The following is a 27,948-nucleotide window of genomic DNA, read 5'->3' on the forward strand; positions in this document are numbered from 1 at the left end:
CCCTTTTGCTATCCCCATCATCACCAGCTGTTTGTTTTGCCAGGATGGGATGATCTTGCACCCACAGTCTGATGGTTGTCAGCAATGGCCAGAAGGGTGTCCAGAAAGTTTAAAACCAGAACGGACTCTTCTAACAGTGGCACCACTGGTGATGTATCTAACAGCAGGAAGAGGCTCCAGGCATCAACATTTGCTATTTCGCTTCCCAGACTGTATTCCAACTCGTAATTGTATGCACTTAGAGTGAGAGCCCACTCCTGACCTGAAACTATGGGCGGCACAGTCTTGACCTATTTGAGTAATCGTAGCATGGGTTTGTGGTTTGTTCCTATTATAAATTTGCATTGGTAAAGGTATTGGTGGAACTTTCACACACCAAAGATGCCTGCCAAACTGTCCTTCTCTATCTAGGCATATCAATGCTCTATATCAGCCAAAGTCTGGAAAGCATACACTGTTGGCCATTCCTCTTCATTGGGCAATCTGTTAGCTAACGTTACCTCAATATTGTATGGGGAGGCATCATATGTCAGCATCAGATCTTGCTTAGGTTCATAGTGTGTGAACACCTTAGACGACAATAGCTGTCTCAACAGGCTACGTTTTCACTAAGAGACCATTTTCGAGGTTGACGTTTTCTCAATAGCAAATTTAAGTGTGCCAGGATGGAGGCCAGATTACATATAAACTTTGCTTAATAATTAACCAATCCAAGGAAAGACCCAAGGTCCAGTACAAATGTGGGAACAGATTGCCCTCACTTTATTTTCCAATGGGTGTAACCCAGTCTTGTCAACTCTGTAACCAAGTAGGTCACTTGGGGCATCTGGAACGCACTTTTCCCTTCATAAGCCCGCCTTGTGAAACATTTAAGCACTACATCCAATATTTGAGTGCTCTTTATTAGTTTTCTATGTTGTTAGCACATCATCCAGATAAATGACGACCTGTGGTAGACCTTTTAAAATGTTCTCCATCATCTGCTGATGATACCCCAAATGGCAATATCCTATAATTTGTAATTGAAAAATGTTGAGCCAATCAAGGTGAATCTTGCTCAACCAATTTTCCTCCACAGGCTTGATCCCCGAGCCTTTTACTACAATCAGTGCTAACTAACCAGCTACTTCTCAGACAAGACTGGAACCGAAGTTGTATCCTTAATCTGTAAAGGTTCCCCTGTATAGATTCTCAGTCCATCTGAAGTCGTGGGCAAACTTAAGGGTTGGAGTACAGAGTGAATTTTGTTAAAGATCGGTTCTGCAATCCAGTTTCCTCCCACAAGTCCAAAGATGTGCAAGTTCAGTGGATTGGCTATGCTAATTTGCTCTGTACTGTCCAGGGATGTGTAGGTTAGATGTGTTGGCCATGGGAAATTAAAGGTAGAGTGATTAGGCTATGTGTGATGGGTCTTTGGAGGGACTCGTTTAGCCAAATGGCCTGTTTCTACACAGTAGGAATTCTATGGAAATGTTCCAAGCTAAACGTAGGTTTTCCAGGGTGTGCTGTCTCCTGGAAACCAACTATGAGTTTTCTTACTCAAATTAGGTTCAGCGGGACACTCTTGCTGTTTCAAATCTGCATTCGAGTAGCAACTAAATGGCTTGCCAATCCAGATCATGAAGAACATTTACTACAACTTGGCTTTGTTTTGGGGTTTTTCTGTGGGCTGACTTAGACTTGCTGTATTCAGGATATGTGCTGAGTGAGGCTATGCAATTGCCTTTACTCAAGTGGTGTCCCCCAAGTTCAGTCAGCCAGGTAAGGGTGTCCGCTTCCATCGGCATACTACCCTGTAACTCATAAGCTCTGCTTGTAGCGTTTTCTGAGGACTCAGCATGTAGTAGTACCTGTTTTGAAGTCCAATTGTACTTCAGCTAGTAGGCACTTTTGCATTATTGCATCATTAATCCCACATACCAGTCTCTCAGCATCTCATTACGAATTAAATGCAAGTCACATACCTATGCCAGTTGTCTTAACCTCATCAAAAATCCCAACATGAGTTCCCATGGTTCTCAAACTGACAGTGTCTCAGAATCAAGGGAGGCTTGAGGTCATAATGTTTCTTAACCAAATCCATCAACTCTTGCTGCTTGAGGAAAGGTTAGGCTCTGAATAATCAAAAAAGCTGTGGGCCCACAAGCTGTCAGGAAAATTAGTTGTTGATTATCCTCTTCCTCGGTCATTGGTTTGAAAAAAATAAAATTTTTTCCACATACTGGACCCAGTATTCAGCAGTAACAAATGAGCCAAGCTTCTCCAATAGCAGCATGATGTCAGAAATGCTTACCCAATTCAAAGGCGACTGTTGTGGACGAATTTCTTCATGAGCATATTCTTTTGTCTGGTTTTAACTGAAATAGCTCTACAGAGGCTATATCCTGTCACCAAGTGACCCTTTATTTACATGTGCATAATACTTGACAATGGTCCAGCTCCCTCCGAGCCAGTGCTCAGAGAACCTCTGATATTCCTGTTTACAACTGTCAGCCAGGGCTCCATGAATGGACCAGGTTAACACCCCCAGGCAGGAGAAATTCTGAAAGGGTCACCTGGCTGACCTTATTACAATTGCTACAATCTGGAATTAAATGCATTTAAAATAACTTAGTGCAAAAAATCTGATTGGAGTGCAAACCTAAGAAGCAAACCTCAATCAGATATGAAAAGAAACTAGTTAGAAGTCAAGAGGACAAATGTAGTGACTAAAGTAACCTTGAAAACAAAGGAACACGTAAAAGTAAATTCTCTTAAACTTAACATTAGGATAAAATATCAAATTTTACTGTAAAGGCCTATGTAGAAAAGGAAGACTTGTGAAACCATAGCTTCTCTAAGTGACGGATGGCTGAGATTTGACCTTGGAGAATATAGCTAAAAATACTCAGTAAGGCAAAACAGACTCTATTTCAGATACTTGTTGAGCATTTAGACCTCAGTTACTCCACATCTGGAACATATAGAAGGTAAGCCTGATTCTAAAACTGATTAGAGCCCTCTACTCAGGATGGCTACCAGATATTACTAGAAGAAAGGAAACCATGGTTAGAGTTTTAAGAGATTGAAAGGGAAGCTTGAGAAAAAAACAAAAGTCTTCCAGCGAAAGCTGTGGGCCATAGAGTTACTAGCAAAAATGAGACGAGGGATTGAGTTATATTATTGTAGAATGGCTTAATTTTGTCCCAGGTATTATGTCCTCAGAATCTAGGACAGTCCAAAGACATTGAAAAATAGAAGACAACCAGAAACAACAAACAGGTGACTCTGGAAAGGCTGCCTAGAATTAAAAAAATCTGAAGTCAGGCTAGCCACATGAAAAGGTGTTGAAAAAGAACCTGACTGATTTCAAAAGAAATGAAAGTATTGAGCCCGAAATCAAATTGGCAAAGACCTCCCTGAATGAATCAGGGACCAAGGCAGTTTCCATCCAATGAATTAAGAGCATAGATTTGATAGATGTTTTAAAAGTCATGAGCAGGCAGATAAAGTAAATAGGGAGAACTTATTCCTGCTTGAAAAAGAAAAATGAACTAGAATACAGAGATTTTAAGTAATGTAAAAATGAAGTAAGGGTGATGGGAGAAAAAACTTCTTTCACAGCGAGTGGTTAGGATATGGAATGCACTACTTGGAAATGTGAATGATTTGGAGGTGCCGGTGGGGTGCACAAAGTTAAAAATCTCGCAACACCAGATTATAGTCCAACGAGTTTATTTGAAAGTGCAAGGAAAATCATGGGTCGTGTGAACACGCGTGCCAAGAGGTTATTTCACAAAAATTGCTGCCCATCATACATTAACCAAAATCCTTTGATTTTTCTGGATACCTGAAAGTGATCAACTTAGGTCATTCTAATGGAATTAGATCTTGAAGTTTTTTACCTAACAATTACTCTCACTGCAATACAGAGCAATGCCTTGACTCAAATGTAAAACCCTTAGAAAGCAGCAGAGAATTGACGTTATAGCTGCTACTTGTGAATGGCTTTCAAGAATGACCAAAAGAACAAATATAAACCTCCTTTACATGTTTTCTTGCAGAAAAAAATTGACAAAAAAAATCAAATAGAATCTTTTTTTTCCCCCCAGTGTCCAACAAGGCATGAAAAGACATCACATTTGCTACAGTGCAGAAGGAGGCCATTCAGTCCATCATGTCTGCATTGGCCTTCCAAATAAGGATCACAATTTAATTCTCCGTCTTTTCCCAAAACTTAAACTATGCATCTACTCAAATAATTGTTTAATGCTCTCTCAAATTCCTTGGTTTAATCTCCCTGTACTATGTTTTGAGGTTAGTTTCATTTGTAAGTAACTGTGCCCTCTTGCTCTTGATTCGTTGCCTCGCGGGCTCAGTTTCTCCAGATCCACTTTGTCCACACATCTCATGATTTTGAAAACTTCCATTAAAGCTCATTTTGACCTTCTCCTTTCCAAGGAAAACAGTTATTACTGATATGATACCTAGAACTGCAATAAAATATAGCTGAGGTGTTATATACAAGTTCAGCAATCATAATTTATTTTTAAAAGTTATTCTTGTTTAAATTTTAGAATCAACTTTATTGAATTTAAAATAAAAATTGCTGCTCTGTTCACCTTCTATCAGTTGAAAGCACTTTCTGGAAAGTTCTGATCTCCAGTCTCATGGAGGCTTAGTCTTTCCCAGATTTGAATAACTCTTTCAGGTTGTAACCAAATACATCTGGTCTGCAAGCTTCAAACTATTCTGCTTACATTGTGATAACGTATTTCTTAAGTTCTAAACCAATTACTTTTTCAGGCATAACTGGTTTACACATCTGGAATCAGATCAAGACTTCTACAAAACCAAACTAACACCCAAAAGCTTCTTATCAAGCTATGGGTGTTTTCCCTAAATCCAAAACAATCCAGAATTTTCTGCTGAAAGCCTAATATACTTGACTGTTTGTTCACTTGTAAATTCTTCCATGGTCAACAAGTTACCATTCATCTCTACAACTAGCCTTTTGGACTTTTTTTTTTAAGAAAGGAAATGCTTCCAAGTTAATCGTTAAATCCCTTCTTAGACATACAGAAAACCTAAGTGTCATAGTTCACAGTTCAAAAATCCAAATAATTTGTATTCAAATATAGATAAATCCTATCCTACATCACAATAACTATTGTTCAAAAGAGGAGAACAATAATATAATTCAATTCTCCTCTCCCTCTTATCGATAATGTAGGTAAGAGTGGAACCCAAAGGGAGTAGACTGAACTAGGCTATAGCGGAGTGATTTTAGAATCATAAGAATCCTTACAATGTGGAAACAGCTTATTTGGCACAACAAATCTAGACAAACGCATTTCCACAGCTGTTAGCATTTTGATCCTGTCAACACGAAGTCAACAGGACTATGAGAAGTCTTCCATTTTAACTGTTGATTTGGACTCGTGGTCTGTGGTTCTGTTTCACTCTTTAAACCTAAATCATCAGTGCAGAGTAGTTCTGTCTGTTGTGTGAATGTCTGCTTGAAATTGAACGTATATAGTTGAATTCAAATGCTGACTAACCAGTTTTACGACTTAATGTAAGAATAAATTTGCTTCTAATTAGGGTATCATTGTTAAGTTAGTTAAAATGCCTGGCGGGCATTTCTTTTATTCTGTTTAGTCATGATAAATACTATTTCAATAGGTAAATAAATTGACCATTTAGGTGATTGATTAAAATGTCTACAATTTTAGCTCAGCTTGTAGAGTAGTCAGACTTGAGTGTGGAAGGGTATTTGGCCCATTGAGTCTGCTCTGCTGTTGAAATTGCCATTGCACTCCTCCTACTGCAGTGTATCACAACCAAGATGCATAAATAACAATAGATTAATCTTGCATGGCAAATATAATGGGAATGTTCTTGGTCTAAGAAACTATACACCATTCTGGGAATTGTTGTGATTGATATCTTGGCTGAAGGTAACTTTAACTGTGCAGTTAAGATCCATAATTGAACCAGGAACTGTATATTGTACATGATTCACTTCTATAATATTTTAAACTACTGGGCTACCTGAGAAGCTGCATTTCACTGTTTGCACAGAGCTGTGTGGTTCCACCGCTCTGTCAGCCTAATAGCAATGTCTGTAAAAGAACACAAGATCTAGGAGCAAAAGTAGGCAATTCAGCATCTTTGGAAAAATTCTAGCGAATTAGTCAAAGAGGATTTACCTTTCATAAAACCTTGCTGACTTTCCAAGTGTCCTGTTATTATTTCCTTAATAATGGATCTTCCTAATTTCCCAAGAACGCATGTTCAACAAACTTGTCTGTAGTTCCTTATTTTCTGATACCCTCTCTTTTTGAATAAGTGTGTTATATTAGTATTTTTCCTATCCACTGGAATCTTTCCCAATAAATTTTGGAATATTATAAGATGCATGGATAGGAAAGGTTTACAGGGATATGGGCCAAATGCAGTCATTTGGGATTGGTTCAGTTTGGGAAACCTGGTTGGCATGGATGAATTGGGCCAAAAAGGTCTGTTTCCGTGCTAGATGACTCTAACAAATTAATCCACTTTCTCTGTAACCAGTTACATTAAGACTCTATGATGTAGCCCATTAGGCCCTAGAGATTTGCATGCCTTCAATCCTAATAGTTTACTCAGTACTTTTCTCCTAGTGATGATGATGATTGTCATTGAAACATTAAGAACTTCTGGTTAATTGTTTTAGATTTACTAAATAATTTAATTTTCAGTAACATTGAAAATAACAATTATTTGTCTGTTGAGTTCATGTTATTGACCAATTGATGTTATCTTCCAGCAACAGTGCGGCATGTAGTAATGCAGTGAGAAAGCCAGCAATCTCTTTGGCTGACAGTACAGATCTAAGGTAGGTCACAACAAAATAGTGTAGATGGGAAGAGAATTTTACTGATTGCATTTCTCTAATTAATTTAGACTGTCAACTCTTTCATTGTTAAAAATTGCGCATCAGTTTATAGTCCAACATGTTTATTTGGAAGTACTAGCTTTCAGAGCACTGCTGCTTCATCAGGTAGCTGTGGAGCAGGATCATAAGACACAGAATTTATAGCAAAAGATCACCGTGTCATGCAACTGATACAATATATTGAACGAATCTAGATTGCTGTTAAGTCTTCTATCTTTTAGAATGGGTTGCAGGTTTTGGTTCATTAATATGTAAATCTCAGAACTTCTTTCAAGTCATATTCTCGAGATGAAACCTAGGTTTGTTCACTGTGTTGTATCACTTGCATGACACGGTGATCTTTTGCTGTAAATTCTGTGTCTTATGATCCTGTTCCACGGCAACCTGATTGAAGGAGCCGTGTCCAGAAAGCTAATACTTCAAAATAAACCTGTTGGACTATAACCTGGTGTTGTGTGATTTTTGACTTTGTCCACCCCAGCTCAACACTGGCACTTTCACATCATAACACTTCCACTGTTGCATGTCATAATTTCTTCAATGTTTGTAAAGTCTGTAAAGTTGTGCAAAGTTTTTACAAAGGTTTTAAAAGTGCCTTTTATTGGCCTGAACTGCATCTCTTCTGTTGTCATGACTTAATTTGAAGGATTTTTTTGGACTTGTTTTTTTTTTCAGTTTCATTTACCATCTTATATAGGCAAAGGCATCAGTTTTGGCGGAGCATAGGCAGCTCTCTCATTAGAGAGAGACAACTAATGATGGTTTAACTTGAGGCTCACCGCGCTTCAGGTTGAAAAGGTGGGATCTTCATGGTAATTTCAGCCAGTGTGGGAATTAACCCATGGCAGTTGACACCATTCTGCATTGCAAGCCAACCATCTGGTCAACTCAGCTAACCAATCCCCTGCCATCTTATATATATCTTAGGGAAATAGGCAACAGATTATTATCCAAACACACAATTTACCAAATTTCTCTAGTTTTGTTCTTTTTAATGCAGCAGATTGAGTGCTCAATGTCTTCCTTATTTCTTGATGACTTGAAGTGAACATGATGTTCAGAATGTACTGTGAGCAGATCACAGCATAGGTGCTGGGATCCATTTTGTGGCTCATTGTTTGTTTTAGTTATGTTTTAATGTACTTGGCCCTGTATGCTGCAGCATTTCAAGTGGTCACCTAATTACTTACTAAATGTTGTCATCATTCCTGCAGTGAGTTCCAGATACTGTCCACCTTCTGAGAAAAGATACACCGTTAATCTGCTTCTTTAAATTGACACAGGCTGCGTGAATTAAGTATTAATGGGGAACATTTAAGAGATAGTGTTCATTGCATCGTAAAGTTCAGGTTGATGGTGGAGAATGACGTACAGTTACCCAAAATGAGAAAAATCAGTTAGAGAGCAGACTTCAATGAGGTAAGAACAGAATGGGTCAGGATTGACTGGAATGAGAGCTTGATGGAAAGAACAGCAGTTGAACAATCGGCTACCTTTAATGAGATGCTATGGGTAAGTCAAGGTATGTTACCTCAAATGATAAAGGTAGGGCAAACAAATCCAGAGCTCCCTGATAACAAAGGAGATAGAAATTAAAATAAAGAAGAAAAAAGTGACATATGACAGCTATCAGGTAGAAAATAAACTTTTGTGAACCGAGAAATACTGAAGGTTCAGATGGAGATGCAAATATCGGACCAAAGATAAACTATGAGAAAATACTGGCAGCTAACATGAAGTCTTCAATAGGCATATAAATGGAAGAGTGGTAAAAGGAGGACAAGGCTGATTGAGACTAAAAAGGGAGTTCATAGTTGGAGGCAGGGAGCATAGCTGAGATGTTAAATGAATAATTGGTATTTGTCTTTACCAAAGAATGAAATGTTACCTCAGCCATGATGGTATAGGAGGAAATTGTCACAAGAGGGGTTCACAATTGATAGGAATTATTGGATAAGGCTGTTGGTACTTGGAGTTTTTAAAGCACTTGGACTGGATATGATGAATCCAAGGATTTTGAAGAAATTGGCAGCGGAAATGGCAGGGCCGCTGGCTATAATCTTTCTCTTCCCTAGACTTGGATGGAAGTGCCAGAAGACTGGAGAATTCCAACCATAACTGCTTTGTTCAAGAAAGTTCGTGTAGATAAGACCAACAATATCAGACCAGTCAATTTTAACTTCAGTGATGAGGAAGCTATTAGTGCCACAACACATTGGGGTATTGTGCTGGAAATCAAACCTCACTGTTCCCAGAGTCATCACAAAAGCTAAACATTTTAACTGATTTATGCAAAGGATCCCAAATTTTTGAATTTCAAATCTAGGTTGATTTCAAATCTGTACTTGGCAAGATTTGCTACTTACTATAAGTAATTACATTAGTTGTAGATAAACAGTTAACAGGACTACTTAAAATAATAATCACTTTCTAAACTCCCCCTTGCATTCACAGACATACAGGAAATAACGTTGATTATGGGTAATCTGGAAAACAGTTCTAGAGTCAGAGATGTACAGCTCAGAAACAGACCCTTTTGGTCCAACTCGTCCATGCTGACCAGATGACCTAAACTAATCTAGTCCCCTTTGCTAGCACTTAGCCCATATCCCTCTAAGCCCTTCCTATTCATATACCCATCCAGATGCCGTTGGAATGTTGTAATTGTACCAATGTCCACTACTTCCTCTGGCACTTCATTCCATACACACACCACCCTGTGCAGGAAAACGGTGCCCCTTATAAATCTTGCCACTTTCACCCTAAACCTATTCTCTCTTATTCTGGGCTCCCCCAACCCAGGGAAAAGATCTTGTCTATTTACCCAATCTATGCCCCTCATGATTTTATAAACCTCTATAAGGTCACATCTCAGCCTCCAACGTTCCAAGGAAAACAGCCCCAGCCTATTCAGCCTCTCTCTATAGCTCAAACCATCTAACCCTGGCAACATTCTTATAATTTGTTTCTGAACCCTTTCAAGTTTCACAATATCCTTTATGATAGGAGGGAGACTAGAATTCACACAGTATTTCAAAAGTGGCCCAACCAAGATCCTGTGTAGCTGCAACATGACCTCCCAACTCCTGTATCCAATGCTCTGACCAATAAAGGGAAGCATACCAAATGCCTCCTTCATTATCCTATCTAGTCTTTGTTCACAAGATCTCTTGAGTTGGTTCTTGTTGATCAGATTATTTCTACGCCTTTTCTGAATACTTCCACTAGTTTACAAAATGCACAGGTGGCTGGTTCAGTATTAAAAGATCTCTAATCTATCAATTAAAAAGCCATAACTTGTACCAAGTGCTGAAGGACAGATAAATTCTTTTTTTTCATGTTTAAAGTGGGATTTGACTGCAGGGAGTAGAGAAACCACTCCTGAGCTGGTAGAGATCTGGTTGCTTCTCTGTTTTGTGATCCCAGCAAAAGCTGTTCAGTTACCGAAGTACCAACTACATGATTGTTGGTAGGCACAAAGCCTTTGTCATTGATAACTGGCCACTAGCCCCTAGACAGATTTTTTTTCTGCCAAACAGGGCTCCATCTGATGACAAAGCCCCTCTGCTCCAACTTGTCTGCAAAAAAAAGCATCAATTACTACTTATTCAAGTAGAATTTTAAACTAGGCTTGCCATGAGTGTCAAGTTACTTTCTAAAAATTTCAGCAATCCTTTTACAACACTACTTTTAAAAAAAAAACTAAAAATCACGCAACACCAGGTTATAGTCCAACAGGTTTAATTGGAAGCACACTAGCTTTCAGAGCGACGCTCCTTCATCAGGTGATAGTGAAGGGCTCGATTGTAACACAGAATTTATAACAAAGATTTACAGTGTGATGTAACTGAAATTATACATTGACAAATTGATTGTCTGTTAAGCCTTTCATCTGTTAGAATACAGTAATAGTTTCACTTCTTTCATGTGTAAATCACAAAACCTTTTTTTTAAGTTGCATTCTTGGGTTAGCTGTTAACAATGGTGAAATATGTTGAAGGTGTTAGCCCCATGTGTTCTCTGTCTATGCTATGATGTTTAGATTGATTTTAATCTAAAAAGTGAGATAATAGAGTTTTACATAAATTTATGCAGTTTTTGAGCTCAGAGTTCTACATGAGTGTATGCAGTGTTTGAGCAAAGTACAATGTAACTCTGCAAGTACAAATTCACCCCACAAAATATGTGTGTGCATGTGGGTCTTTGTCTGTCTGTGCATGTCTGTCTGGGGTGGGAGTTGTGTGTGTGTGTGGTGAGTGCAGAGTGTCTTAAGTCTGTGAGGGGGTGCATGTGTGAATGTGGGAGTGTGTGTGTCTGTAAGGGTGTGTGTGTGTGTGTGTGTGTGTATGTGTCTGTGTGTACCTGGGTCCGTGTGTGTGTGTCTGTCTGTCTGTCTGTGTAGTGCAATGGTAATCACCTGTAATGTGACCTGAACCCAAGGTCCAGCTTGAGGCCCTCCCTATGGGTACCGAACTTAGCTATCAGCCTCTGCTCGGCCACTTTTCTTTGCTGCCTGTCCCGAAGTCCACCTTGGAGGATGGTCACCCGAAGGTCCGATGCTGAACATCCTGGACCACTGAAGTGTTCCCCAACTGGGAGGGAACCCTCCTGTCTGTTGATTGTTGTGCGGTGCCCATTCATCCGTTGTCGTAGGTCGTAGCCTTGCTCGGTTTCCCCAATGTACCATGCCTCGGGGCATCCTTGCCTGCAACATATGAGATAGACAACGTTGGCGGAGTCACATGAGTACCTTCCATGTACAAGGTGGGAGGTGTTCCCACGCGTAATAGTGGTATCTATGTCCACAATCAGATTGAAAATGAAAATGTTGGTGAGGAAGATACAGAGATACTTGAATCTAGACTAGAAGAGATTGAGGTTCACAAGGAACAGGTATTAGAAATACTGCAAAATGTGAAAATAGACAAGTCCCCTGGGCCGGATGGGATCTATCCTAGGATCCTCTAGGAAGCAAGGGAAGAGATTGCCGAGTCTTTGGCATTGATCTTCAAATCATCATTGTCTACCGGAATAGTGCCTGAGGACTGGAGGAAAGCAAATGTGGTTCCTTTGTTCAAAAAGGGTAGTAGAGACAACCCTGGTAATTACAGACCAGTGAGTCTCACTTCAATTGTTGGTAAAGTGTTGGAAAAGGTCATAAGAGATAGGATTTATAACCATCTGGAAAAGAATAATCTGATCAGGGACAGTCAGCATGGTTTTGTGAAGGGTAGGTCGTGCCTAACGAATCTTATTGAGTTTTTTGACAAAGTGATCAAACAGGTAGATGAGAGTAAACCGGTTGATGTGGTGTATATGGATTTCAGCAAGGCGTTCGATAAGGTTCCCCACAGTAGGCTATTATACAAAATGCGGAGGAATGGGATTGTGGGAGACACAGCAGTTTGGATTAGTAATTGGCTTGTTGAAAGAATACAGAGGGTTGTAGTTGATGGAACATGTTCATCTTGGTGTCCAGTTACTAGTGGTGTACCGCAAGGGTCGGTGTTGGCTCCACTGTTGTTCGTCATTTTTATAAATGACCTGGATAAGGGCTTAGAAGGGTGGGTTAGTAAATTTGTGGACAACACTAAGGTCGATGGAGTTGAGTATAGTGACGAAGGATGTACTAGGTTGCAGAGAGACATAGATAGGATGCAGAGTTGGGCTGAGAGGTGGCAAATGGAGTTTAATGTGGACAAGTGTGAGGTGATACACTTTGGCCAGAGTAATCGGAATGCAAAGTACTGGGCTAATGGTAGGATTCTTGGGAGTGCAGATGAGCAGAGAGATCTCTGTGTCCATGTACACAGATCCCTGAAAGTTGCCACCCACATTGACAGGGTTGTTAAGAAGGTATACAGTGTTTTGGCCTTTATTAATAGAGGGATTGAGTTCCAGAACCAGGAGGTTATGCTGCAGCAGTACAAAGCTCTGGTATGACCACACTTGGAGTATTGTGTACAGTTCTGGTCACCGCATTTATAAGAAGGACGTGGAAGCTTTGGAAAGGGTGTAGAGGAGATTTACTAGGATGTTGCCTGGTATGGAAGGATTGTCTTACGAGGAAAGGCTGAGGGCCTTGAGGCTGTTCTCGTTAGAGAGGAGAAGGTTGAGAGGTGACTTAATAGAGACATACAAGATAATCAGAGGGTTAGATAGGGTGGACAGGGAGAGCCTTTTTCCAAGTATGGGGACGGCAAACACGAGGGGACACAACTTTAAAGTGAGGGGAGATAGGTATAAGACAGATGTCAGAGGTAGTTTCTTTACTCAGAGAGTAGTAAGGGTATGGAATGCTTTGCCTGCATTGGTAGTAGATTCGCCAAGTTTGAGTGCATTTAAGTCGTCATTGGACAGACAAATGGACGTACATGGAATAGTGTAGGTGGGATGGGCTTCAGATTAGTATGACAAGACGGCGCAACATTGAGGGCCGAAGGGCCTGTACTGCGCTGTAATGTTCTATGTTCTATTGAACTTAAAAAGGATGATTTTTAACGATTTGGGAAAATTGTCTAATAAATCATAGGTGAGCTTCAGTGCAGAAAATTATGAGATGATATACTTTGATCAGAAGAACATTGAACGACAATATACAGAGGAACCTCGATTATCCAGCATTCGATTATCCGAACAAGATCGCAAGGTCTTGATGCTTGGCTAAATTGTGTTATCTGGCATCCGATTATGTAAACAGTCAAAATATTCCCCGCCTGTGTCCTTTGGATAATTGAGGTTCCTCTATAAAATAGGTACAATTCTAAAAGGGTTCAGGAGCATAGGAATCTGGATGTATATGCACACAGACCATTGAAGGTAACAGGGCAGATAGAGAGAGCACCAGTTACAGTAAGTAAAGCATTCAGTTTCCTGGTTTTATTAATCAGGGTACAGAGTACAAGTGCAAGGAAGGATATTGAGCTTATTAAATCTCAGCGGTTGTATTATGCACCTAATTGGACCAATAGAACCATAGAAATTATACAACACAGAAGGGACAATTTGGCCCATCATGTCCATGCTGACCTAAGGTCACCCAGGTACCCTTTCTAATCGCATCCTCCTGCGCATGATCCACAACAATGCAGCTTAGAACACTTAAAGTGCAGATCCAGATGCTTTTAAAAACATTCGGGTTTCTAACTCCTCTACCAACTCCAGGCAGCAAATTCCAGACACTTACCACCCTCTGTATAAAAACATATTTCCTCACATCCCCTCTGATCCCCAATTCCTTCGTCTCCGCCGCATCTGCTCCCAGGAGGACCAGTTCCAGAACCGTACAACCCAGATGGCCACCTTCTTCAAAGACCACAATTTCCCCCCCAGACGTGGTCGATGATGCCCTCCACCGCATCTCCTCCATTTCCCGCTCCTCCGCCCTTGAGCCCCGTCCCTCCAACCGCCACCAGGAAAGAACCCCACTGGTCCTCACCTACCACCCCACCAACCTCCATATACAGCGTATCAACCGCCATCATTTCCGCCACCTCCAAACGGACCCCATCACCAGGGATATATTTCCCTCCCCTCCCCTATCAGCGTTCTGAAAAGACCACTCCCTCCGTGACTCCCTCGTCAGGTCCACAACCTCCACTTGCGCCCACACCTTCCCCCTTACTTCCCTCCAAGGCCCCAAGGGATACTTCCATATCCTCCACAAATTCACCTGCACCTCCACACACATCATTTACTGCGTCCGCTGCACCCGATGTGGCCTCCTCTATATTGGGGAGACAGGCTGCCTACTTGCGGAACGTTTCAGAGAACACCTCTGGGACATCCGGACCAACCAACCCAACCACCCCGTGGCTCAACACTTCAACTCCCCCTCCCACTCCACCAAGGACATGCAGGTCCTTGGACTCCTCCATCACCAGACCATAGCAACACGACGGTTGGAGGAAGAGCGCCTCATCTTCTGCCTAGGAACCCTCCAACCACAAGGGATGAACTCAGATTTCTCCAGTTTCCTCATTTCCCCTCCCCCCACCTTGTCTCAGTCAAATCCCTTGAACTCAGCACCGCCTTCCTAACCTGCAATCTTCTTCCTGACCTCTCCGCCCCCACCCCACTCCGGCCTATCACCCTCACCTTGACCTCCTTCCACCTATCGCATTTCCAACGCCCCTCCCCCAAGTCCCTCTTCCCTACCTTTTATCTTAGCCTGCTGGACACACTTTCCTCATTCCTGAAGAAGGGCTTATGCCCAAAATGTCGATTCTCCTGTTCCTTGGATGCTGCCTGACCTGCTGTGCTTTTCCAGCAACACATTTTCAACTCTGATCTCCAGCATCTGCAGTCCTCATTTTCTCCTAAGAGAATCCATTGGCCAGTATCCAGGAGAGTGCACACCCTGGAAGGTCCACCTACAGCTGGTTTGGAACAGTTAAATTGCTTAGCAAAATCCAAATCAGAACCAATCAAAATAAAAGTCTGCTTAAATGATCACCTAGTTGTCTTTCAAGGTTGATCTGATGCTGCTGTATCAGTGATTGCAGAACCAGTCTTAACCAAAATTCGCTCTGGAACTCCAGTCCTTAAGTTTGTGTGAGACCCTGGCCAGGCTGAAAACCTATACTGGAGAATCCCTACAGAATAAAGGTACAACTTCAGTTCCAGTCTTGTAGAGAAGCAGCTGGTTCAGTTATAAGGCCCGGGTCAAAGCTTGATGGGGTGAAATTGGTTGAGAAAGATTCAATCTGATTGGCTCAACATTTGTCAGTTGGAAAATTGCTGTCTGAGTGAAACCATAATTAAAAATCTGGGGGTTTCAGAAAAGTCTGTGAGCTATCAAAAGAGCTGGAAGGCGAAGAAATCATCAAACCTGTGTGGAATGGGTGGCATCGGCCATACTAATTTTGATGTTCAACGGGTCAGTTTACGTTTGTGGGGATTCTAAATGAATGGTAAACCGCATTTTGCAGCTGGGTAAATACCCAATTCCTCACATAGAGCATTTGCATGCAAAGCTGGCGGGGTGCTGTCCTTCATGAAGCTGGACATGAGGTAAGTGTAATTGTAATTGCAATTAGATTAGATTAGATTACTTACAGTGTAGAAACAGGCCCTTCGGCCCAACAAGTCCACACCGACCCTCCGAAGAGTAACCCACCCAGACCCATTCCCCTACATTTACCCCTGCCCCTAACACTACGAGCAATTTAACATGGCCAATTCACCTAACCTGCACATTTTTGGACTGTGGGAGGAAACCCACGCAGACACTGGGAGAATGTGCAAACTCCACACAGAGAGTCGCCTGAGGTGGGAATTGAACCCGAGTCTCTGGTGCTGTTAGGCAGCAGTGCTAACCACTGTGCCACGTGCCGCCCATAGATGAGGATTCCCAGTGATATGCTGCAACTAATGCCCGTAAGGCTTTGTAACAGTATACAAGACTGCCTGTTGGGGTATTATTAGCTGTGCCTTTTTCCAGCAGCCGATAGACAACATTTTACAATCACCATTTATTCCGAAGCTGTTAGAGAACTGAAGAAGCAGCTACCATAGTCTAAGGTGTTGACACATTATGGTCCCAAGCGAGGTGTGGTGCTGACATCTGATGCTTCCCCATACAGTATCTGGGTGGTGTTGGCTCACCGGTGGACAACTGGAGAGGAACATCTTTTGCAGGACATGGACTCCTGGCGGTACTGGTCACAGCGGGCGATCACTTACCAGCAGGGGCTTTGAGTATTTCCTAAAGTGGAATGGCATGTAAGGACAGCTCCATGCTATTCGTCATCCAGTAGTCTGGCCAAAAGAACAGTCCAGACTTTGAAGGCAGGCTTAAAGAAACAGCCCACAGCTTCGCTTGATACCAAGCTGTCCCAGTTCCTGTTAATTTTAGGACTACACCTCCAACAAAGTTGCTTCTGGGGAACAGACTCTGCACCAGGTTGAACTTGATCTTCCTAGACCTGGCAAGGAGAGGGTGAAATGGCCTCAGGAATACCAAGGGTGAATACATTACTCCTGTAAGTGACAGAGACCGTTTTCTTGAAGAGGTGAAGTTTGATGTTGAAACCACTGGACTGACCCTGCATAGGTAAGAGGCATGGTCGATGTGAGGCCAGGTCCCATGACGTAAAACAGTCGGGTAGGAGAGATGGTCCTGACCAAGCATGTGGACCACCTGAAAGCTGTAACCTTACAAACCGGGCAGGAGCGATACACACCTGTTCCTCAGAACATCCAGTAAAGCTATCAGACCAGGTCGGTTCTCCCCCTTTGTTGAGCGTCACAGAAACCTCTGAGGATGAGATGGACATGGCAGATGTTGCAGCCTCTGCCATTACTGTCCGAAGAAGAAGGGGAATTTCTTCCAAGACGTGAGCTATGGTCAGCTACACGTTGCCAGTATCCAAGGCAGAATCAGAGAAACCTGGTGTGAAAATACACCTGGAGAAGGTGCGAGAAGAATGGGCCGATGTCCAAGACTTACAGGGGGAGGGATGTCGTGATTGGAACGAAATCAGCCAGGTTGATCTTATAGAATGAATGACCTGATTAGGGCTGTAAACATGGTCCACTTAAGGAGTCCTGGCTGACAGCTATAAACAGGAATGTCAGGTATTCTGTTCACTATTAAGAGTCTCGGCTCTGAGCTAACTGGGTCAGTATCATTATATATGGACACGTAAATAAAGGGTGACTTGATGGAGGGATACTGGCTTTCATGTAGTTATTTTGCTGTCCACTCCTCCAAACCATTTATGCCATTTCTGAGCTTACAACTATCCCCTACAGTATCCAATATATGGCTGCTGTTTGTGTCATCTGCAAATTTCCCAATTGTCCCCCCACATTCAAGTCCTAATTATTACTGTACAAATCAAACAAAGGAGTCTCAGCACAGAGACCTGCGGAACATGACGTGAAATAACTTCCCATTTGAAAGGGGAGTTATTGACCATTACCTTTTGTTTCCAACTTTAGGTCCAATTCAACATATTACCCTCTATGCTGTGGGCTTGTACTCTTGACCAATCTGCCATTTGGGATCTTGTCAAATGCCTTACCAAAATCTCGGAAACAAACCATGCTGACTATTCTTGACTAGTCCATGCCTTTCTAAGTAACATTTTATCCCAATCAGTTTAAATAGTTGGCCACCACAAAGTGAGAATAATTGGCATATAGAACATAGAACATAGAAGAATACAGCGCAGTACAGGCCCTTTGGCCCTCGATGTTGCGCCGATCCAAGCCCACCTAACCTATACTAACCCACTATCCTCCATATACCTATCCAATGCCCGCTTAAATGCCCATAAAGAGGGAGAGTCCACCACTGCTACTGGCAGGGCATTCCATGAACTTACGACTCGCTGAGTGAAGAACCTACCCCTAACTTCAGTCCTATATCTACCCCCCCTTAATTTAAAGCAATGCCCCCTTGTAATACCCGACTCCATACGCGGGAAAAGGTTCACACTGTCAACCCTATCTAACCCCCTGATCATCTTGTACACCTCAATCAAGTCACCCCTAAACCTTCTTTTCTCTAATGAAAACAGCCCCAAGTGTCTCAGTCTTTCCTCATACGATCTTCCTTCCATACCAGGCAACATCCTGGTAAACCTCCTCTGCACCCGTTCCAGTGCCTCCACATCCTTCCTATAGTATGGCGACCAAAACTGCACACAATATTCCAGATGCGGCCGCACCAGAGTCTTATACAACTGCATCATGACCTCAGGACTCCGGAACTCAATTCCTCTACCAATAAAAGCCAGTACGCCATATGCCTTCCTCACCGCACTATTTACCTGGGTGGCAACTTTCAGAGATCTGTGTACATGGACACCAAGATCCCTCTGCTCATCCACACTACCAAGTATCCGACCATTAGCCCAGTACCCCATCTTTTTGTTATTCTTCCCAAAGTGAATCACCTCACACTTAGCTACATTGAATTCCATTTGCCACCTTTCTGCCCAGCTCTGCAGCTTCTCTATATCCTGCTGTAACCTGCCACATCCTTCCTCACTGTCAACAACTCCTCCGACTTTCGTATCATCCGCAAACTTGCTCACCCAACCTTCTAACCCCTCTTCCAGGTCATTTATAAAAATGACAAACAGCAATGGTCCCAAAACAGATCCTTGCGGAACACCGCTAGTGACGGCACTCCAAATATAGTTATTTGGTATTTCCTTTGTAGCCTTTTTAAACAATGGAACTATATTTGCATTCTTCCACTTCTCTGCCACCTCACCGATGTATAGTGAAGATTGGAAAATAATCCTCATTATTACAGTTGTGATTGATGAGAATGATCTTGGGATGAGAAACTTCTGTGATGTGTATAGATTAGAGAAGATAGGACTATTCTCCTTGGAGAGAAAGTGTTCAGAGAAAATCTGATATCTGATTTCAAATATGAGCAGGCTGGATAGAGTGGATACGCGAAATTGTTCTCATTTGTAAAAGGAACAAGAGTGAGAGGGCATAGGTTTAAAGTGATTTGTAATGCGCGATATGAGAAACCTTTTTTACTCATCGAGTATGTAGGATTTAGAATGCACTGCCTAGAAGTATGAAGGCAAGTTTACTGGAAGCAGTCAAGGGGATATTGGACAATTATATTGGACAAAAATAGTGTTCAAGAGTATGAGAAAAAAGCAAGTGATTGGCACAAGCTAATTATGCTGATTTTAAAGAGCTGGTGCACGCATAATTGGCCAAATAGTCTCATCCTTCATGTAAGACATCTGTGATTCTGAATTTGTGGAATATAGTTTCAAGAGTGAGGAGCTCAATTATATGGCAAAGCTGTCACAGTTTAAGATGAAAACCAACTGATCTTTTCACAATTATTTTCGGCAATTAGCATTTAGATGTACAATTGCAGTGCAAAGGCATACAAGGCTATGGGCCTTGTACTGGAAAATGGGATTAGAAAAATCTCATTTAGAGGCTTGTTTAGGGTCTTGACTGACAAACAATGGGCCAAGGGCTTTTTGCTGTGTCATAAATGTCTGATAATTGCTTGCTTGCTATTTGGTGATGTTATGTCAGTGTATTTACCCTGCTCTGCATCATGAGTCCTGCATTAGTCAACTCATGTCTAATATATTCATGACATTCCTTTGTTAACTATAAATTCCTGTTTCTCAGAGTGCTACTGAACATAATGTACCTGATGGTGGAGACAATCCGTCAGGAAACAGAAGAGGATAATCTGGAATGGAGGGCAATGAGGGAGACCTTCAGAACAGACCTAGGTGTGACGATATGTTCTGTCAGATTTATTGATAATAAAAGGAACCACAAGTGAATTGTTTTTTATACATGATATTTCATAAGACAACAAAATATTCGAAGTTAAGAAGGGAGAGAAATATTTAACATTTATCCGTACTCTGTTTTTCTATCCCTCCGCTCCATAAATCAACTCCTTATGGGGCTTAACTTAACTTGTGCTACTGTTATCAAGCCTGAATAATTCATAATTGTCACAGAACTTACTGTACAGAAGTAGGTTAATTATCCCAGCTGAAAACGTGTTGCTGGAAAAGCGCAGTAGGTCAGGCAGCATCCAAGGAGCAGGAGAATCGACGTTTCGGGCATGAGCCCTTCTTCAGGAATCTTGTAGAGGGAGGAAGAGAGCTTCTTCAAGGAAGGCATCCTTGCAAGAGGATTCGCAGTAGGTTAAAATCTTCGAGGAGAAAGTGAGGACTGCAGATGCTGGAGATCAGAGCTGAAAATGTGTTGCTGGAAAAGCGCAGCAGGTCAGGCAGCATCAAAGGAGCAGGAGAATCGACGTTTCGGGCATGAGCCCTTCTTCAGGAAAGCCATGAAGAAGGGCTCATGCCCGAAACGTCGATTCTCTTGCTCCTTCGATGCTGCCTGACCTGCTGCGCTTTTCCAGCAACACATTTTCGGCTCTGATCTCCAGCATCTGCAGTCCTCACTTTCTCCTCAATTATCCTAGCTGCTTATTACCTGCATCTTTTTTACATGAAGCTTTTCCCATTATACTTCACCTATTGCAATCAGTGTACCTTATATTTCAGCTTCCCTTGAATGAATACACTGAATTTGCTTCAGTTATTCCTTGTGCTGGTGAGTTCTGTGTTCTCATCACTCTGGGTAAACAAAATTCTACTGTATCTTTCATTTCATTTATTTTTGACTACATTTATTATGGCCCTAGTTTTAGATTTGCAGAAATTCTTGTGAATGCTTATTAAGTACAAAGATCAGTTTATCTAATTTCAAGAAAATTATTTACAAATGCCCAAAAATGTGCAGGAAAAATTGAAAATGCTAGCATTTGTGTAGTGTTATGAATTGGAATCCATGTAGATACATTGAGTACAGTGAAATATTTAGTCCACTAAGTCCTGAGTATTTTGCATTGACCATTTGGTTAGAGTGTCTTCCATTGATTTGGCAAACAGCATGACTAATGGACAAAACAACAGAATCCTATTTTATATCAGGGTTGAGCTTTCATGTATTTTATACAAGTATGCTATCACTCTCTCCAGGTTAAATAAACACTGCGTGAGACAAGGCCCAACCTGAATACGTAAATTGCTTTGGTTCATATTCAGATGACCATAGAAAATAATAATTGTCTCTAAACTTGATTAATTTGTACATTATGACTTAATTACACAATGTAAAATTCAAGTTTTCTAGCTTCCCCATTACTGGATTAATGTATTTATCCAGTGTTTTTAGCGTTAAAAAATTCTGCAGTATTTCTGTAACATGGTTAGAAAAAAAATAAGCTGCTAAGCCAAATAAGGAGATATCATGAAAGATTAAAAGGTTAAGTAAAACCAACACCTACCATGATTGCCAACCATGCATAGAATGTGTGTACACTATTTAAGCAGATACTTAAAAATTAAAATAAGTTTACTTTTGTTTTTATACTTTATTTCTCTTACCCAATGTACTTTCCAAAAAAAAAACTGTCATTAGTTTGCATTTGTTGCTCAGAGTTACTGCATGAGCGATGTCACTGCTAATGCAAATACTGCTTGGAGTCAACGAGTGCAGCCTAATTAAACATCTGTTTTAAGGAGTACCTGAAGATCAACAGGGTGGTGAAGTCGCATAGGGAAACCGTGGGGCCCAAATGGTTCAAGACACAAGGGTGTTGTGAGGGTAGTGTTTTGAAGCCGACGTTTACATTGGCGACAATATACGTAGATGTGATCAGACGTTTCTCTCATGAACAGAATGTCAAAGTTGCCAAATATCTGGGTTTTGCCTGAGTCATAGAGATGTACAGCATGTAAACAGACCCTTCGGTCCAACCCGTCCATGCCGACCAGATATCCCAACCCAATCTAGTTCCACCTACCAGCACCCGGCCCATATCCCTCCAAACCCTTCCTATTCATATACCCATCCAAATGCCTCTTAAATGTTGCAATTGTACCAGCCTCCACCACATCCTCTGGCAGCTCATTTCATAAACGTACCACCCTCTGTGTGAAAAAGTTGCCCCTTACTTCTCTCTCATATCTTTCCCCTCTCACTCTAAACCTATGCCCTCTAGTTCTGGACTCCCTTGTCTATTTATCCTATCCATGCCCCTCATAATTTTGTAAACCTCTATAAGGTCACCCCTCAGCCTCCGACGCTCCAGGGAAAACAGCCCCAGTCTGTTCAGCCTCTCCCTGTAGCTCAGATCCTCCAATCCTGGCAACATCCTTGTAAATCTTTTCTGAGGCTCAGTTGAGAATGGAAACGTGTCAAATATATGCAAATTGAAAGTCAAAAGTCAGTCATAGAAAATAATGTGCAACCAGTGTTTAGTTGGAGGAATTTATAGCTCATTGAAGTCTGGATTTCTGGAAAGCAGCCTAAAGATAGGTATGCATTAATCAGGGCTCATGTGAAAACTGACCACAGAATCTCCACAAAGTTCTGATAAAGTGTCATACTGGACTTTGAGTTAAATCTGTTTCTATTTCCACAGATGCTGCCAGACCAATTGAGTTTCTCCATTATTGTGCTTGTTTCAGATTTGTCTTTGTACAAATACATAACATTGCCTTTTTCTTTTCCCAAGGTGTATCCCTGTACAACAATGAACCATTTTCAGTTATGCTATTTGGGATGGTGACCAAATTCTGCAGTGGTCATGCTCCCCATTTCCCTATGAAGAAGGTTCTCTTGTTGCTTTGGAAAACTGTATTGGTGAGTTTTAGTAAAATAGGAGATTTGTTTTCATCACTAGTATTTGTGATTTAAAGAGGTTTGTTTGTGCTTTACATTTGTTAAGAAAAAAATGGCAACTTTTTCTGGTTTAGGTGGAAAGTCTATTGCATAAAGTCAGAAACATGTCCTCATTTTAATCCATATTTGCTTCGAATTAGTTTCATCAACCAACAAGAGCATTAAAATTGGTCACAGACTGTGAGCTGCAATGCAATAATATTGTGATTCTTGTTACTGTTTTATTATCTATGAACTCTCGTTGACCTGTCAGGCAAGTGGGTGTTGAATTAGAGGCATTTGTATTATCCTGGAAAGTTGAGCATCCTGTTTTGGCAAATGCACTTGAGTAAGATGTCAGGTTGCCAGTGATTATTGGGTTAATATTCATAGATTAGAAAATGCACCAAACCATCTCATTTGTATGTGAGATGTTCCCTTTGCGCATGTTTGAAATTCCAAAGTCGGAAGTTACACAACATCTGCTTATAGACCGACAGATTTATTTGAAATCACAAACTTTCGGAGCACTGCTCCTTCAGGTCAAGTGGAGGGAAGCACAGGCACAGAATGCATAGGCAGAGAGATAATGGTAAGATGGTTGTGATTTCAAATAAACCTGTTGAACTATAAGCTGGTGTCGTGTGATTTCTGACTTTATCCCCCCCAGTCAAACACCAGCGGCTCCATATTAAAATTCCAAAATCAGTGAGTATGAACACAAGTTTATATTAGCATTTTAGTGTTGCGCAAATAGTTCATCCTCCTTAGATCTTTAATTCAGTGTTACTTGGCTCCTTAATAGCTATCGCTAGGAGGCTTTGAAGACTTGCAGGTTCTTAAAGTGAAGAAACGTGAGGCACTTGGTCTGCCACCACTCCCTGAAGACAGCATCAAAGTGATCCGTAACATGAGAGCTGCCTCACCACCAGCATCTGCCTCTGACCTAATAGAGCAGCAGCAGAAACGGGCTCGCCGAGAGCACAAGGTGAGAGTGACATGCATTGACCAAATCGGGTGCCATTAATACTGATGATTTGCTTGCACAGATATTTGCACAAGCAAAATTCTTGTATTTTCATTTATTTCCAATGTGACTATCAGAAAGAAAATCTTCTTTGGGCACCCCAATTTTATTTCTCCTCCATGGTTTCTCATCTCTTGGCATTTAGAAAATGTTCTAATGTGTCTTTCCTTGCATGAAGAGTGTTCTCCATTGTGCCTTGGCTCCTTTGAGCATGAATGGATGATGGAGGTTGGTGGAGTAGTTTATAAAGGGTCACATAGGACTACTGGCACAGAAACGGGCCGTTTGGCCTAACCAGACCATATCAACGTTCATACTCTTGAGCCACCTCTCTTCTTTCTCAACCATCACAACCATTTATTCCCTTCTCCTTGTGTGCTTGTCTTGCAGGATTTAAAATGTATGGGAACAGATACAAATTTACCATGGAAACATTAGAAGTAGCCCCTGAAAACTTAATAAAGGTAAAAACAATGACTGCAGATGCTGGAAACCAGATTCTGGATTAGTGGGTGCTGGAAGAGCACAGCAGTTCAGGCAGCATCCGAGGAGCAGTGAAATCGACGTTTCGGGCAAAAGCCCTTCATCAGGAATACAGGCAGAGAGCCTGAAGGGTGGAGAGATAACTCTGCCTGTATTCCTGATGAAGGGCTTTTCCCCGAAACGTCGATTTTACTGCTCCTCGGATGCTGCCTGAACTGCTGTGCTCTTCCAGCACCACTAATCCAGAACCTGAAAACTTAATGCCAGAGGCAAAAATAATTCAAGGAAGATCTGCCTCTTGTATTTTGTTTGGATGCACCATAGGGGCAGGAGACAGAATCTGTAAGGAGCTGCACCTTTAATTTCAGGTGTCTCTCCTGTATTGCTGTTCCAGCTCATCCGGTCTCCTTGTTGGCATAACTGGTTTCTTGGGTAGCACATGGCTGGGTGTTAGGCAGGTTATCGCCTTGGGCTATGCTGAAACCTCCCAATAGCTTTTTGGGCTCCTTATCCATTGCAGTTGCCAACATCTAGATGGCAGGGAATAATACTGATTATATTCTTGTCCCAGGTCACGTTGCCAAGCAGCTCCAGGATCTCAGCAGGTTTGTTAGGGCTACAGTCTTGACTCACTCTCTGTTGTGACCCTTGCACTTTCAGATAGTCGGTATAGTTAAGGAAGGAAACTGGAAATTGGCTGTGGCTCTGGAGGCCTGGATGTTTGCTGTGACTGAAGCACGTACTGGTTCCTGGGGCTATTGTCTGTCAGGGAGTAGCTGTTGAGTGTTTCATGCCTCTCTGTCTGTACTTGGTCCCCTGCTGACAGAGCCCTGGCTGCAACTCCTGCAGGATCCATCTTTAAGTGTGCCTGGCTCCATTTCATCTGGGAGAAAGTGAGGACTGCAGGTGCTGGAGATCAGAGTTGAAGAGGGGTAGCATGGTGGCTCAGTGGTTAGCACTGCTGTCTCACAGCGCCAGAGACCTGGGTTTGATTCCCACCTCAGGCAACTGTCTGTGTGGACTTTGCACATTCTCCCCATGTCTGTGGGGGTTTTCTCTGGGTGTTCCGGTTTCCTCCCATAATCCGAAGATATGCAGGTCAGGTGAATTGACCATGCTAAATTGCCCATAGTGTTAGGTGCATTAGTTAGATGGAAATGGATCTGGGTAGGTTACTCTTTGGAGGGTCGGTGTGGACTTGTTGGGCCGAAGCACCTGTTTCTACACTGTAGGTAATCTAATTTAATCTATTCCTGTCCAAATGTCTTTTAAAATGTTGCAATTATACCCACCTCTACCATCTCCTCCGGTAGCTCGTTTTATACATGCATCACCCTCTATGAAAAAATTGCCCTCAATACTGCCCCCAACTCTGTCCAACACCGCAACCCCCTGCCCCCAACACTGATCCCTGCCCCCAAACCCGTCCAACACTGTTCCCCCCACCCCCAACCTTGTCCAAAACCGGCCCCCCGCCCCCAACTCCATGCAACACCGCCCCTGCCTCCCGTGCAACACCATTCCCTGCCCCCAACATCTCCCCACCCCCCCAGCCCCAACCTGGTCCAACACTGCCCCCCACGATCACTGTTGGGAACACGTCTTTGATGTAATATTGCCATCGGGACCTCGAGATCTCCTTCAGATAATCTGATTTTCAGATAATTGGTATTCACATAATCGAGGTTCCTCTGTATTTGTAATATAAAATAAATAACCTAACCTACGCCCCCCTCAATTCACTGCTATCAATGTGCATGTCCAGCAGTCGCTTAAATGTCCCTAATGACTCCGCTTCCACCACCACAGCCGGCAATGCATTCCGCGCATTCACAACTCTCTGCGTAAAGAACCTACCTCTGAGGTCTCCTCTATACCTTCCTCCTAACATCTTAAAACTATGAACCCTTGTGCCAGTCAATCTTGCCTGGGGAAAAGTCTGTGGCTATCGACTGTATCTATGCCTCTCATTATCTTGTATACTTCAATCAAGTGACCTCTCTTCCTCCTCCTCTCCAGAGGAAAAAGTCTGAGCTTAGTCAACCTCTCTTTGCAAGACAAGTCCTCCAGTCCAGGCAACATCCTAGTAAACCTTCTTTGCACCCTCTCCAAAGCCTCCGTGTCTTTCCTATATTAGGATGACCAGAACTGGACACAATATTCCAAGTGTGGTCTCTCCAAGGTCTTGTGGAGCTGCAGCAAAACCTCACGGCTCTTAAGCTTGCTCCCCCGTTAACGAAAGCCAAAACACCATAGTTAAAAATCACACAGCACCAGGTTATCGTCCAACAGATTTAATTGGAAGCACTAGCTTTTGGAGCGCCGCTCCTTCATCAGGTGGTTGTGGAGGACACAACTGTAAGACACAGAATTTATAGCAAAAATTTATAGTGTGATGTAACTGAAATTATACATTGAAAAAGACCTGGATTGTTTGTTGAGTCTTTCATCTGATCTAAGTATCTGAAGCCCTCCCTCCTGCATCAGCCTCGCAACCACGTGTTAAGCTGCACTTGCTGACTGTTCCTTACCTCACTGTCTCGTGGCACCGGTAGCAATCCTGAGATCACTATTCTACTCGTCCTGCTCTTCAGCTTTCAACCTAGCACTCTGTAGTCACTTTTCAGATCCTTAATCCCTTTCCTGGCTATATCATTGGTGCCAATATGTACCATGATTGCTGGCTGCTCACCCTCCCCCCTTCAAAATCCTGTATACCCAATCGGCGACATCCTGGATCCAGGCACCGGGGAAGCAACATACTTTCCAGGAGTCCCATTCCTGACCACAAAATCTTCTGTCAATCGGTCTTACTGTTGAGTCCCCTACCACTAGCGCTTTTCTATTTTCTCCCCTTCCTGTCTGAGCCTTAGTGTCAGAAATCTGTCAACTTCAACGCCAGAAGTATCCAAAATAAGGTCGGTAAGCTTGCAGCATGGATAAATACCTGGGACTTCGATGTTGTGGCCGTTTCGGAGACATGGATAGAGCAGGGTGAGGAATAGATGTTGCAGTTTCCAGGGTTTAGGTCTTTCATTAAGAACAGGCAAGATGGTAAAAGAGGGGGAGGTATGGCCTTGTTCGTCAAGGATAGTATAACGGTAGCTGAAAGAACTTTTGATGAGGACTCGTCTACTGAGGTAGTGTGGGTTGAGGTTAAAAACAGGAGAGGAGAAGTCACATTGTTTGGAGTTTTTTGTAGGCCTCCGCAGAGCTCCAAGGTGATGGAAGAGAGGATTAGCAAAATTATTCTGGGTAGATTAGATTAGATTAGATTACATTACATTACAGTGTTGGAAACAGGCCCTTCGGCCCAACAAGTCCACAC

The 27,948-nt window shown here is 42.2% G+C and overlaps 1 protein-coding gene across 1 annotated transcript in view; it reads left to right on the forward strand.

Annotated features, from left to right (window-relative positions):
• Window positions 1-27,948, forward strand: part of strip1 (striatin interacting protein 1) — a 215,805-nt gene that overhangs the window by 53,046 nt on the left and 134,811 nt on the right. Inside the window, exons 6-9 of the mRNA XM_087973399.1 lie at window positions 6,791-6,859; window positions 20,048-20,154; window positions 22,965-23,092; window positions 23,916-24,098. Of these exons, the coding sequence (XP_087829525.1) occupies window positions 6,791-6,859; window positions 20,048-20,154; window positions 22,965-23,092; window positions 23,916-24,098 (487 nt within the window). The remainder of the gene's footprint in view (window positions 1-6,790; window positions 6,860-20,047; window positions 20,155-22,964; window positions 23,093-23,915; window positions 24,099-27,948) is intronic.

Source organism: Chiloscyllium plagiosum, unplaced genomic scaffold, assembly GCF_037043375.1.
Source record: "Chiloscyllium plagiosum isolate Xiang-an unplaced genomic scaffold, Cpla_swu_hap1 HiC_scaffold_26, whole genome shotgun sequence".
NCBI lineage: Eukaryota > Metazoa > Chordata > Chondrichthyes > Orectolobiformes > Hemiscylliidae > Chiloscyllium > Chiloscyllium plagiosum.